General features: G+C 56.9%; 2 protein-coding genes across 4 annotated transcripts in view; both read right to left on the bottom strand.

The window, feature by feature from the left end:
- Positions 1-563: 563 nt before the first annotated feature.
- On the bottom strand, positions 564-8,854 carry Tex22 (testis expressed 22). The gene is made up of 3 exons (XM_090344949.1): positions 8,514-8,854; positions 1,290-1,418; positions 564-847 (listed from the first exon to the last, which is right to left on the bottom strand). Exons 1-3 carry the CDS (start codon positions 8,655-8,657, stop codon positions 668-670), a joined length of 453 nt encoding a protein of 150 aa, XP_090201075.1. The 5' UTR covers positions 8,658-8,854; the 3' UTR covers positions 564-667.
- A 2,223-nt stretch (positions 8,855-11,077) lies between these two features.
- Pacs2 (phosphofurin acidic cluster sorting protein 2) overlaps positions 11,078-14,408 on the bottom strand; it is a 60,753-nt gene continuing 57,422 nt past the window's right edge. For all 3 annotated transcript variants that reach the window (XM_090344950.1, XM_090344952.1, XM_090344951.1), the window contains exons 23-25: positions 13,274-13,500; positions 12,943-13,056; positions 11,078-11,320 (exon numbers count right to left, since the gene is read on the bottom strand). In XM_090344950.1, the coding sequence (XP_090201076.1) occupies positions 11,202-11,320; positions 12,943-13,056; positions 13,274-13,500 (460 nt within the window). In that variant the 3' untranslated portion in view covers positions 11,078-11,201. The remainder of the gene's footprint in view (positions 11,321-12,942; positions 13,057-13,273; positions 13,501-14,408) is intronic.

Raw genomic sequence — 14,408 nt, 5'->3', positions numbered from 1 at the left:
CTCCATAACTACCGGCTTTAGGTTTCCCTCTGTCGGGACCTGGTGGAGCCCTTTGTCCACAGCAGAACTTCTGGGCCTCCTACCTCTTGGAAACAGGCTGGCGCTCTACTCCATAGCCCAGCCCCCTGGGGCCTGCAGAGGAGCAGGTTACAAAGGAGGGTCTTGGGCCTGGGAGTCTGGCCTAGTGGTAGAGTGCTTGCCTAGCATGCACAAAGACCTGGGTTCATTCCTGAGTACCACATACACAGAAAAAAGCCGGAAGTGGTGCTGTGGCTCAAGTGGTAGAGCTCTAGCCTTGAGAAAACCCAAGGACAGTGCTCAGGCCCTGAGTTCAAGCCCCAGGACTGAGGAATCTCTGTGGGAATCTGGTCCTAAGGCATCCCCCACCGGCCTGTTACCAGGATGGCCTGCATGTTGTGGATGGGCGCGAGATCCAAGTGCGGGCTTTCCCGGGAATGGAAAAGCTAAACTCTGCCCGCCCCTCACCTCCGCCAAGGAACGGGGCAGTCGAGGAGCCCCTGGGGGCTGTCACACCCCCCCGGGGACAGGACATTGGGAGACGGTTGCAAGGTCCTGATTTCTCTTCTCTTGGTGGGTCAAGGTCTGTGGATGGGACACAGCGGGTGGAGGTGCCCACTCCCCCCAACACGGCGCTGGAGGTCAGCTCTCAAGACTGGGGCGACTTCGAGGCCTTGTCGTCCATCGCTGCATTCTGCCACAAGGGCGCGCTCTTCGACAGGAGGTTAGGGACGGTGCTGGTGGAAGAGGCGGACTTCAGCGAATGGGGGAGGAGCACGTCCTTGTCCACGTCCTCAGTCACCAGCTCGGCCACGATCTGCGTGATGTCCTGCAGGGGACCACAGCATGGGGGCCGCGCCAGGAGGGGGCGGGGCCGCGCGAGGTGGGCGTGTCCCGCCCGGTGGGCGGGGCCCGGGCGGGGCGGGCAGGCCTCCAGGAGCTGATGGGCGGGGCCGTGGGTGGTATGGGCGTGTCCAGAGCTGAGCCGGGTGGGCGGGGTCCCGAGTGACTGGGCGTGTCCAGAGAGGGCTGGGCGGGGCCCCAGGCGGGGAGGGCAGGCCTCCAGGAGCGAATGGGCGGGGCCGTGGGTGGCATGGGCGTGTCTAGAGCGGGCTGGGCGGGGCGGGCAGGCCTCCAGGAGCTTATGGGCGGGGCCGTGGGTGGCATGGGCGTGTCCAGAGCTGGGCCGGGTGGGCGGGGTTCCGAGTCACTGGGCGTGTCCAGAGCGGTCTGGGGCGGGGCCGGGAGGCGGCCCAGGCCCGGCCGCGCACCTTGGGCGGGGCTGGGGCCCCCTCGATGGGATGTCTGTCCTGGCTGCCCATCGAGGCCAGCCTCCGGCGCTCCTCGATGCTGACGCTCCAGTGGCGGCTCGAGCGGCTCTGCTGCGGCTCCTCGCTCACCTGCGGGGACAGAGGGCGGCGCGGGCAGTGCTGGGTCCGCCGCCCCGACCCCGCCCTGACGAGAGCCCCTCCACCCCCCAGAGGTGGCCGTGGGGCGCCGGCCGCGCCGGTCCTCCAGGCTCCTCGGGAGGCTGAGATGGGCGGATCGCGGTTCAGAGCCAGCCCGGGCACAGAGTCCCTGGGACTGTTCTCCACGGAGCCCCAGCGCTCGGGGACAGCGCCCAGGCCCAGCGTCCCCAGGGCGCGCCTGCCTCGCAGGGCATCAGGACGCGGTTCCAGTCCTCCACACGGCAGACCAAGGAAAAAAGCCGCAAGTGGTGCCGAGGCTCGGGCGGTAGAGCTCCACCTTGAGAAAGTCCGGGGACAGTGCTCAGGCCCCGAGCTCAAGCCCAGGACTGGGGAGGAGAAAAGAAGAGGTGACGATGCCCGAGCCAAAACACGAAGCAAAAAGCAGCTAGGTGACTCCGTGGCCGGCGAGTCCCCTTCTGGAGAGCAGCCGAGCCGGCGCACCGCGACGCGGCAGCACGGACGCGGCAGGCTGCTCCGCAGACCCGGCTCCAGCCGGCCGGGCGTCAGCGGGCCGGCCCAGCTCAGGGGCGGAGAGCTGGCCCGGAGCGGGGGCAGCTCAGGGGCAGCAGCGCCAGGCTCTTCAGACAGCCAGCAGACGATGGAGGAAGGCCAGCTCGAGGGGGCCCGGGAACAGCGCGGAGCAGCGGGGCAGGGCCCAGAACGGCCCCGAGCTGGGGACGGTGACCGGGCGGAGCAGCGGGGCAGGGCCCAGAACGGACCGGAGCTGGGGACGGTGACCGGGCGGAGCAGCGGGGCAGGGCCCAGAACGGACCGGAGCTGGGGGACGGTGACCGGGCGGAGCAGCGGGGCAGGGCCCAGAACGGACCGGAGCTGGGGACGGTGACCGGGCGGAGCAGCGGGGCAGGGCCCAGAACGGACCGGGAGCTGGGGACGGTGACCGGGCGGCCGTCTCGGGAAGGCCCAGAACGGCCCCGAGCTGGGGACGGTGACCGGGCGAGCAGCGGGGCAGGGCCCAGAACGGCCCCGAGCTGGGGAAGGTGACCGGGCGGCCGTCTCGGGAGGGCTCAGAACGGCCCCGAGCTGGGGACGGGGACCGGGCGGCCGTCTCGGGAGGGCTCAGAACGGCCCCAAGCTGGGGACGGGGACCGGGCGGCCGTCTCGGGAGGGCCGCGGTGAGGCTGCTCCCACGCTGCCTCCTCCCCGCGTCCACTGGAGGCATCGCCGGGCCACAGCACGACTCCCGGCCTGAGAGCACCAGCAGGCGGTCCAGTCCCGGTCGGCACGCGGAGCCGGTGCCCGGTGCGGCCCCTGCGCTCTTCTGCTCGCCTCTACCACCTCGAGCGCCTTCGGGCTCTGGAGGCTGGTGGAAGATCAGCTCTCCAGTAGCTGGGGTTACGGGCATGACACTGGTGTCGGTCCGTCCATCCGCCAGTCCTAGGGCTCGAATTCCCTTCTGGCTTTCTGTGTATGTGATACTGGGGAATCAAACCCAGAGTTTCATGCATGTTGTGCAAGCACTCTACCACTAGACCATGCTCATGGCCCTGGTAGACATATTTTCTTTCTTTTTCCAGTCCTGGGCTTGAGCTCAGGGCCTGAGCACTGTCCTTGGACTTTCTCAAGGCTAGAGCTCTACCACTTGAGCCTCAGCACCACTTCCGGCCTTTTTCTATGGATGTGGTACCGAGGAATCAAACCCGGGTCTTTGTGCATGCTAGGCAAGCACTTTAATCACTAGGCCAAACTCCCAGCCTCAGACTTATTCTTAAGTGAAAGAAGCAACTGGCAGAAGTATCTGCGCTGGGTAAGGGTGTGGTGGTTTGGCCTACAATCCTAGCTTCTCGGGAGGCTGAGCTCTGAGGATCAAGGGTCAAAGAAGTGACTCGTCTCTAATCACGGAAAAGAGGAAGTGGGGCTGTAGCTCTAGGGTTAGGGTGGTAGCCTTGGGCTTAAGAGCTCAGAGACAGCACCCAGGCCCCAGAGTTCAAGCCCTGTGACCCAGAGAGAGAGAGAGAGAGAGAGAGAGAGAGAGAGAGAGAGAGAGAGAGAGAGAGAGAGAGAGAGAGAGAGAGAGAGAGAGAGAGAGAGAGAGAGAGAGGAGAGAGGAGAGGAGGAGAGAGGAGAGAGAGAGAGGAGAGAGAGAGAGAGAGAGAGAGAGACAGAGAGACAGAGACAGAGACAGAGAGACAGAGAGAGAGACAGAGAGAGACAGAGAAAGAGGGAGAGAATATCTATGCTGTGCAGCTGTCTACTCTGAGTTGAAAAGAAACCATGAAAGTTTCAAAAAGCAAGGCCTTACCTGCTCTAAGCTCTAGCAACTGAAACTATGTGGCCCTGGGAGAGAAGTCCAGGACAAATGGTCTAGATAACTGACCTTTTCATAAACCTGGAAGGTCTGATTTTGTGCTTAGCATGGAGTCTCAGGACAGTGAGGAATTGTGAGAGGTAGAAGCCTAAATGGATACTCTTACCTCTTATAAATGAATACTCAAGCGATTAGTGCTTAACTGAACAGTGGTCAGTAGCCATGGCACCAGTGGCCCACCCCTGCCATCCTAGCTACTCAGGAAGCTCAGAACTGAAGATCAGGGTTCAAAGCCAGCCCTAACAGGAAAGTCACTGAGATTCTTATCTCCAATTAACCATCAGAAAACTGGAAGTGGCTCAAAGTGGTAGAGTGCTAGCCTTCAGCAAAAGAGCTCAGGGGCAAGAAAGTCGGGGAGACTTATTTATAATAAACCACTCAGAAAAAGCTGGAAGTGGCTCTGTGGCTCAAGTGGTAGAGCACTAGCCTTGAACAAAGGAAGCTCAAAGGCAGTGTCCAGGCCCTGGGTTCAAGCCCCAGGACTGTGTGTGCACGTGTATTGGTGGAGGGGGGATATAGATCCAGCCAGGTGCAGGTGCTGGTGGCTCATATCTGTAATTTTAGCTATGCAGGAGGCTGAGATCTGAGGACTGTGATTCAAAGCCAGCTTGAGCAGGAAAGTCTATGCAATTCCATTTTTTTTGTTGGTCATGGGACTTGAACTCAGGATCTGGGCAATATATCCCTGAATCTTTTCATTCAAAGCTAGCACTCTGCCACTTTGAGCCACAGCACCACTCCTGGTTTTCTGGTGGTTAATTGGAGATAAGAGTCTCATAGAAAATGTTGGTAGTATAGCAAATTACAATGAATACCTTTAACTGTATGTTTAAAGTCATATATTCATAAGCTTAAATTTGGATATCAGAATTTAAGCATTTATTGAAATGTATGACTGTCTCCTTAATATGCTGATTACAAAGTAAAAAAAAAAAGTCTGAGACCTTCCTGCCTAGGCTGGCTTTGAACTCTGATCCTCAGATCTCTGCTCCTGAGTAGCTAGGATGACGGATCGGAGCCACTGGCACACAGCCTCTGTCCCTGAGCTTCTTTCCCTCAAGGTTAGCACTCTACCACTGAAACCACAGGACCACTTTCAGTTTTTCCTGTGTATGTGGTACTAAACCTAGGGCTCCATGCATGTTTGGCAAGCACTCTACCATTGAACCACATTCTCAATTCTCTGTGCAACTCTTATCTCCAAGAAACTACTCCGAAAAAGCTAGAAGTGGCACTGGAGCTCAAGTGGCTAGCCTTAAGCAAAGGAAGCTCAGTGTCCAGGCCCTGAACTCCAGCCCTAAGATTGGGGACAAAAAAAAAGAAACTTAGACTAGAGGCACAGGCCTGGGAGTTTGGCCTAGAGGTAGAGTGTTTGCCTAGCATGCACAAAGACCGGGGTTTGATTCCTCGGTACCACATACATAGAAAAAAGCTGTAAGTGGTACTGAGGCTCAAGTGGTAGAGCTCTCGCCTTGAGAAAATCCAAGGACAGTGTTCAGGACCTGAGCTTAAGCCCAGAACTGAGGGGGTAGGGAAGGACTAGAGACAGGTCTCAAGTGATACGAGAGTACTTGGCTAGCAAGCAGGACTTTTAGATGGTCCTGATTTAAAACCTTAACACACACGTCTGCCAGGCATATATGTGTAGTGTTATCTGTCCATCCAAATCCCAAAGTCAAAGGAAGTTTGCTGAGCTTGACAAAAATTCAACATGAGCTGATAGGAAGCTGCTTCCAGATCACCCTTGAGTGGAATGTTCTAGAGATGCACCCCCTTATTCACACACACACATTGTTGGCTTTGGTTTTCAATTCACTCTAATGATGTCTTTCTTTTAACTGGAACACTTAGTCCATTTTTACTTGCCAAATTAGAAGGCCTAACAGCAGTTGTATGTCAATCTGTGCTATTTGTCTTGCTTTCTCCTTATGTAGACTTTTTTTTTTTTTTGGCTAGTCCTGGGCTTGAGCTCAGGGCCTGAGCACTGTCCTTGGACTTTCTCAAGGCTAGAGCTCTACCACTTGAGCCTCAGAACCACTTCCGGATTTTTTCTATGCATATGGTACCGAGGAATAGAACCCGGGTCTTTGTGCATGCTAGGCAAGCACTCTACCACTAGGCCAAACTCCCAGCCCCTTATGTAGACTTTTTAAGGTAGGCTATACTGCTATGAATAGTGCTAATTTCACTTTGTCTACCTATCTGTATATATAATATATTAAAAATTAACATGAGGATTTGTGTTCAGTGTTTTGAGCCATGTCTGAAAGCTGTTGCTGCATTGATTAATTTTTGTGTGTGTGATACTGGAAATTGAATTCAGTGTCTCAGGCTTGCAAGGTAAGTATTCCACCACTTGAACCACAACTCCAATCCCCTTTTTGCTTTGGTTATTTATTATTATTACTATATATATATATTTTTTTTGCTGGTCCTGGAGCTTGAACTCAGGTCCTGGGCACTGTCCCTGGGAGCTTCTTTTGCTCAAGGCTAGCACTCTACTACTTGAGCCACAGCTCCACTTCTGGCTCTCTTGGTAGTTTGTTGAAGAGTTTTGTAGACTTTCCTGCCTTGGCTGGCTTTTAACTACAATCCTGAGATATCAGCCGCCTGCAGAGCTAGTGCCCGATGCCTTTGTTTTCTTAACTATGGAGATCCAAACTTTGTGATATGAATTCATCTGTCCAAAGATGTCAGGCTCTTTTGCTCATTTTCCTTGTGAACTTTAGCCAATTTGTATGTTTAATTAAAAAAATGTTTTTTTGCCAGTCCCGGACTTGAACTCAGGGCCTGAGCACTGTCCTTGGACACTTTGCTCAAGGCTAGTTCTCTGCCAGTTGAGCTACAGCGCCACTTCTAGCTTTTTCTGTGTATGTGGTACCAAGGAATTGAACCTGGGTCTTCATGAGTGCTAAGTGAGCACTCTACCACCAGGTTATGCTCCCGGCCCCCAATTTATACATCTAAAAGACAAGTTGCTGGGTACAGGTGGGTCACACCTGTAACCATAGCAAGTAGCTGAGATCTGAGGATTATGGTTCACCGCCAGCCTGGACAGGAAAGTCTGTGAATTTTTTTTGGGGGGGGGGTCATCGGGCTTGAACTCTGGGCCTGGGCTCTTCTACTTCCTGTTTCCTAGTGGTTAGCTGGAGATAAGAACCTCATGGTTCTTTAGTGCTGGAGCTGGCTTTGAACAGCGATCCTTAGATCTCAGCCTCCTGAGAAGCCAGGATTACAGGTGTGAGCCACCAGGCATGGATAAGCCTGTGAGATCCATATCTCCAATTGATATCGAGAAAATGGGAAGTGGTGTTACAGCTCAAGTGGTAGAGTGCTAGCCTTGAACAGAAGAGCTCAAGGACAATGCCCAGGGTCCCGAGTTCAAGCCCCTCAACTGACAAAAAACAAGACAAACAAGCACAAAGATGTGCTATACTGACCTGGGAAATCCTCTTTGGAGAACCTCCCTTCCCCAAAGCACAGCACTCTCCCCATTACTTGGATTTCTAGCATTCCTTGGGGGTGATTTACAGTTCTCTTCAAACAGACTTCGCACATCCCTAGTGTGGCAGATTTTTTCTAAGTCTATTCCTGTTATTGGATGTACACCAGTCTCCTGTTAATCCCTTCCAGCCTGCTGCTGTGTCTCTTCAGGGCTAGTGACTGAACCCTCTCACTCTTGGTGGATTCTATGGACTCTTCGGGACTTAGGATGATAGGATGAGAACCATCTCAGCGCCAGGCTAGCTTTTGCTGACTCCCTAGGTGTGGCTCAACCTATAGACACCTATGGACACCTGCAGGCTTCTGGCCTCTGATTTTTCCCATCAAGATTTATTGTTGCTTTTTTAAATTTTTGCCAGTCCTGGGCTTGCGCTAAGGGCCTGAGCATTGTTCTTGGACTTTCTCAAGGTTAGAGCTCTACCACCTGAGCCTCAGCACCACTTCTGGCTTTTTTCTGTGTATGTGGTACCGAGGAATGGAACCCAGGTCTTCATGCATGCTAGGCAAACACTTTTAACCACTAGGCCAAACTCCCGGCCCCCAGGCCATGCTTTCTTTTCTGCTTACCCTCCCTGTCATGAGATGACTCATGAAGGCGGAAGGGCCTGCTGGGCTGCTCAAGGCAGAGGTCCCAGTGCCTGGCACTCTTGTAGCTCCAGACCCTAGAGGGCTGAGCGGCTTTGCTCTAGGAGCCCTCTTCATTTGCCTTTTGTTGTTGTTGGGTGACCAGGCTGGCCCAGTGCTCTTTGTTCACACCCATGTCCTCGGCAAGCACCCAATTCAGACCCAGAACCGCCCTCCCACACAAGCACCCAATTCAGACCCAGACCCCCCCCCACATACACACGGAGGCAGGCAGGGCTCAAGGCTCCTGGCATGGCCTGCCTGCCTCTTCTCCTCACAGACTGATGCCCTCTGCGGGCCACACCTCCTCGGCCAGGCCTGCCCGGTGCCCGTCCCTGGAGCTGCACTGAACCACACACACCACTGTCCAGCAGTAGACGGAGGGGGTCACGGCAGGGTTGCCATGGGCACTGCCCGGTGCTCGTCCCTCGAGCTGCACTGAACCACACACACCACTGTCCAGGAGCTGCAGACGGAGGGGGCCACGGCAGGGCTGCTGATGGCGCAGTCCCTCTAGTCAGGGGTGGGGAGGGGCGGGGCCCTGGGGGCCTCCAGGCTGGTCCCCTGCTCACCCAGTCCTGGGTCTGCAGTCCCTGCAGGCTGCTCTGCGCGTCCAGCAGGCCCCGGGCCGGCGGCCCGTCCGGCGGGGACGCCAGGCTGGTGGGGCGACGCTGGGCGGTCTTCTCCTGGTCCGGGAGCGACGGCCTGTGGTCCATCACGGCTTCGGGGCTGTGGTCCGCGCGGGGCCCGGCTCTGACTCCACCCCGGGGCCACTGCACGCACAGGACCCCCTGTGACCTCACCCCGCCCGTCTCCAGGAAGCAGGGCAGGGGGCGTGGCCGGACTCGACGGGGCGGGGCCCCAGGCTCCCGGCCCCGCCCCCAGGCCCCGGCCCCGCCCCGCCGGGCCCAGGGGACCCCAGGAATGACAGCAGAGGGAGGCGGAGTGCCCTCAGTTTATTAGTGTCGCGTCAGCACCTTAAAATCGTCCACATGGTACACGGGGCAGACCAGCGCCTGCTCCAAAGAAGCTATGTACACGAACCAACAGAAACAACGCAGCATGGCATCGCACACATCCTAGAGACCAGGCAGTCAGGACGCCCTGGCTGGGCGTCCCCCTGCAGGGAGAGGGGCCCGTGAACCCAGGGGTCAGCGCCGGCCTCAGCAGGCCAGGCTGGATGGGAGAGCAGGCGACTCTGGGCCAGGAGGGTCAGGGCCTGGCTCCTGGCGGAGGTGGTGACACTCTCATGAGGACGGAGGCTAGGGGTGGCCGGGTCTTCCGTCCTGGAGGACAGTGGACACGGGAGGTGCCTGGGAGCCACTTGGCCAGCATGTGGGTGCAGGTTCCGGCCCAGGGCCCTGTCCTGCAGTGTGGGGATGGAGCCTGGAGGGAAGCAGGGCCCCATTTGGCAAGGCTGTGATGGAGTGCTCACACCCCAGCCGGCAGGCCCGGTCCATCAGGGCTGGGCCATGCCTACGGCTGGGTGGGGCGCTGGTGGCTTGGCCTTTCAGACAGGCTGAGGCCTGAGGGGCACACACACACCTCACACACTGCCCACGGTCCCCAGCTACGCTGGCCAGCAGATGGCTTTGGCTTCCAGTTGTCCTTTTAAGGGACAAAGTGCTTTTCTATGAATCCTCAGAACAGCTCCATGAGGTAGGCAGGGGAAATGTGACCATCCCTCTTTACAAACTGGGAAAGCTGAGGCACAGAGGGGTGACTGTAGCCCAGGTGTCTGTTGGCACCACCCCCTGGCACAGGGCATGCTGTGACAGTGGGTGCATGATGCTCAATGGCTAGGCTGTGCAGGCAAGCCTGGGGGCCAGCTGCTGGACAGAGGCTCTGCCGTGCTGCCCAGGCCCTCCTCGTGGGTGGGGGCAGAGCCGTGGAGGAGGGAAAGGGGCTGCTGGTTGCCAGGAACTGAGCTCCCTGCTGTCTTGATTCTGGATAGCCATCCACTCCCTTTTACCAAGGCCCAGCTTTTACAGCGGCCCAATCAATCCAACACCCCTGCCCCGCCCCTGTAGCTCAGCAGTGACCTCTGCCTGGCGTTCTGTTCTGGCCACCCTCAGGCCTGTACCTAGGGATCTAGAGCCAACCCAAGGATCCAGCACTAGCCCCAGGGGCCTTGCTCTGGAAAAACGAGACAAGTTTTCCTGGCCCCGCCAGGGGAAGCAGCTACTAGTGCAGGTAGACCACCTCTTGGCTGGCCCTGCATTTGGCAGTCTGAGTTTTGCCTTGTGCCCCTCACAGCGTCCCCCAATGGGTACCCCTGAGGGGATAGAAGCCAGGGAGACTGCAGGGCATGGGACTTGCTGGAAACAGGGCGAGAGGACCCTCTCTGGTCTGGATGTAGGTCAACATGCCTCTCTCCGGCAGAGGGCAGAGCTGCCAGCTGGAGGAAACGCAGGGCTGACAGGTGGCTCCCAGAAACCTAGCCTGGAGGAGTCTCAGTTCCATGCGTGCCTGGCCTCTGCACAGGCCTGTCTGCTCTAGCTCTCCTGGCCACCTTGCTGCTGTAGGCACCATGGAGGTAGGCATCTGGCTCTCTGCACCCCAGGTCATCACGGGCCAGCTCTGGATGCTCCTGTGTCTAGCAGGTGGGGCTGGGGTGGGAGGGCACAGCAGATGGACCTAGATAGACCCAGGCTTCATCACCTGCTTTCCAGTCCAGACTCGAGGACATTTGCAGGGACCACACAGGGCTGTGCAGAGGAGCAAGACGGGGTGGGCTCTGCCCAGCCTCCAGGGGCTTCACGAGAGCCACACGTATCTGAGAGCATTAGGAAAATGGTTGGAGGGAGCCAGGGTGAGAGGGAGGTGTCATCCCACGTGCCAGAGGGGCAGAGCATGCCACGACCCCCAGCCTCTGGCCCCCGAGCTCCACCTGTGCCTATCAAGGGCTCCCCAAGGAAACAGTGTCCTGGCTTCTGCAAAGTACTCAAAGGGAAGAGCCCTACTTTTGCAGGCTCCAGGGGCTCCTGAGAAGAGCATGCACCCCCTCAGCTCTCCAGCCCCCAACTCAGCCAGACTTGCTGGTTAATAAGCAGAGCAGTTACTGGGCACCCGTCGCAGAGCTACTTGTCCCTTCGCTTCCAGGATCTGAGCACATTCATACTTAAGACTATTTCGCTGTGTTTAAGGGTCTGTCTCTGTAGTAAACAAGTGTTAACAGAAATAGAGCTGCCCCTCCAGCAACGGCCACCAAGGGCAGGACATTTTTCCTCGCTGTCCTCTGCTGGCCCCTGCAGGGGGGGCTAGAAGGTGGCCTTGGAGTGTCCGAAGATGCAGATGGGGAAGTGCTTCACGTGCGAGGACCACTGGGCGGCCAGCTGGAAGAACTTGACGTCGCTGCACTCCACGCCGTCGATGAGGACTGCAGGAGAGGGCTGCCTGACCGCCCGCCCGCCCGCTGCTCCCCAGGACCCACCCAGGCACAGGCCTTTCTCCTGCCTGCCCTCCCAAGACCCAGGACCAAGGCTGGCCTGTCTCCCGGGGATGTGTGGGCCTGGCCTATCCCTCCGTCAGGTGCTGCTGTCCACACTCCTTCCTCCTTAGCTGGGAGACCGGGCAAACCCCATTTAAAACGTCTGCCCCTGGATGCCCAATGCCGATGGCTCTCACCTATCACCCTAGCTACCCAGCAGGCTGAGATCTGAGCATCTTGATTCACAGCCACCTGAGTAGGTGCATCGGTGAGACTCACCAAAAAAAGCTGGAAGTGGAGCTGCAGCTCAAGTGGCAGAGCAAAAGAGCTTAGGACAATGCCCTGAGTTCAAGCCCTAGGACCAACACTAAAACAACAATGAAAAATAGCTTTCACTTAGCTAGATGCACTGGCTCACACCTATAATCCTAGCTACTAAGGAGGCAGAGATCTGAGGATCGCAGTTCAAAGCCAGTCTGGGCACTAAAGTCCGTGAGACTCTGATCTCCAATTAACCACCAGAAACCAGAAGTGGGGCTGTGGCTCAAGGGGTAGGGTGGTAGCCTTGAGCTGAAGAGCTCAGGGACAGTGCCCAGGCCGAGTTCAAGTCCCACGACTGACATTTGGAAATCACCACGGTCATCAGGTGACCAAATCCTGCACTTAGGGACCTGATCTTACAAAGATAAAACCCTGAGCTCTGTACTCTGCACATTCCTCACTGGACATTTTGAAATGTGCTTATTAATTTTAAAATTCAAAGTAGAGACGGGGAGTGAGGCCTAATGGTAAAGTGCTCGCCTGCCACACATGAAGCCCTGGGTTTGATTCCCTGGAACCACAAAACAGAAAAAGCTGGAAGTGGCCCTGTGGCTCAAGTGGCAGAGCACTAGCCTTGAGCAACAAGTGTCCAAGGACAGTGCCCAGGCCCTGAGTTCAAGCACCCCCAGGATTGGCAAAAAAACAAAAACCAAAACAAAACAAAACCCTCAAAGGAGGGGCTGGGAGTGTGCCTAGTGGTGGAGTGCTTACCTAGCAAGCACAAAGTCCTGGGTTTGATTCCTTGGAACCACATATACAGAAAAAGCCAGAAGTGGTGCTGTGGGTCGAGTGGTAGAGCTCCAGCCTTGAGAAAGCCCAAGGACAGTGCCAGTACCCAGGTTCTGACTTCAAGCCCCAGGACTGGCAAAAACAAAACGAAACAAAACAACCCCCCCAACAAACAAACAACCTCAGAGGAGACTGAAGTATGTCTCCAGTGATAGAGGACCAGCTGCCCAAACAAGTCAGGCAAGGATTCCAAACCCCAGCACCAGCCAAAAATAAACAGAATAAATAAAGTTAGGAGGGAAAAGTAACTTGAACTTGAATTTGCACACAATTGCCTAACACAGGTGTTCTGCGTGTGAACTGCAGAGGATGCCCTGCACAGCAAGCGGCACTGAGGACTCTTCTGCATTTGAAGAGCCACCTCGGTCTGTCCCACCCCTGGTCCAGCCAGGACCGGGAGGCTCTGGTCACGGGCCAGCTCCCCGGCGCCCGCCCTTCCGTCCGCGCCCGGCACTGCTCACCCCTCAACATGTTCTGCTGGTGCTTGGCTGTGCAGATCAGGCGGCTGATGCCCTCGATGCACTGGCTTTTGGACTCCACGTCCCTGTCCTTCGTTTTCTTCGGCAGAAACATCACTGGGAGGAGAAGCGTCCTGCTATGGACCTGCTGCACCTTCAGGGCCAGGCCAGCTGGGGCCCTGGGGCAGGCAGAGGGCTCAGCTGGCTGGGCCCTCAGGCTCAGTGGGTGGCTGCCCTCCAGGCCCATCTCAGCAGCCCCTTTTCGAGGTCGCTTGCTGGGGGTGTGGCTGCCCCTCCCAACGTCCAGCCCAGCTCAGCCCTCCCCCCACCTCACCCTTCTTGTTCTTCTCCTTGGTGACCACGGTCATGGACATGGTGGGCGTGGCTGCAGCCTCACCACTGCTGGGCAGCCTGCTGACCTGGAGGGACCGGAAAGTGCACTTGAGTGTGTTTTTGGTGGTGGGCAGGTCCTTCTTCTCAGTGTCTCTCTTCCTGTCTGTGGGCTGTGCTGCTGTCCAGTAGTCCACCTGCAGCCCCATGAGCTCAGCGCCGACACCCTGGCTGTGAAAGGCAGAGGGAGAGCTTGCAGCCATGTGTGACCAAGTGTCACGCCCATCCTAGACTGAAGTGTGGAAGGTCGCTGCTCCCCCAACCTGGGGCAGGCCAAGTACAAGGTGCTCTCTGCACCATCTCCTGTGTGTATCAGCCCTGGTACAAGGGCTGCTTTCCAGGTGGTGTGAGCTGCTGGCAGACACCCTGGAGGAGGAGAAGGCCATGCCTGGGCCTTGTGGCCTGTATGGGCACGAAGGACAAATACCATCTGTGCAAATTTGCTGCTTGAGGAGCTCCTAAGAGCTGGATGACCTGCGGGGGACCCTGGCTGAAGAGAGCCTGTCTCCTATGCCTTCTCTCTCAGGTCTTCACCCTTCCTTTGTTCCCTGTGAAACTGGGGACTGAACTCAGGACCTTACACTTGCTAGACAGGCACCCTACACTTTTTCTTTTCTTTTCTTTTTTTTTTGTTGGTCATAGGGCTTGAACTCTGGGCCTGGGCCCTATCCCTGAGCGCTTCAGCTCAAGGCTGAGCCACACTTCCAGCCCTTTTAGGACTTGTGTTCAAAGTAGGGTCTTGCTTTATGCTTGGGCTGGCTGGGGCTCTAATTCTTTCAGCCACTCTGCTCTGTGTCACCATGCCTGGCTGGGAACCACCCATGGGCTGAGATGGATTTGTGCAAACTTCTATGTCCAGGCAGACCCCCCACATTACACTCCTGATTTATTTATATATTTCTTGCCAGTCCTGGGGCTTGAATTCAGGGCCTGAGCACTGTCCTTGGGCTTTCTCAAGGCTAGAGCTCTACCACTTGAGCCACAGCACCACTTCTAGCCTTTTCTGTGTGCATGGCACCGAGGAATCAAACCTAGGTCTTTGTGCATGTTAGGTGAGCCCTCTACCACTAGGTCACACT

Source organism: Megascapheus bottae, chromosome 14 (assembly GCF_031878675.1).
Source record: "Megascapheus bottae isolate mThoBot1 chromosome 14, mThoBot2.hap1, whole genome shotgun sequence".
NCBI classification, from domain to species: Eukaryota; Metazoa; Chordata; class Mammalia; order Rodentia; family Geomyidae; genus Megascapheus; species Megascapheus bottae.
Note: the sequence above shows the minus strand (reverse complement) of the source record. Positions and strands in the feature narration are given on the sequence as shown.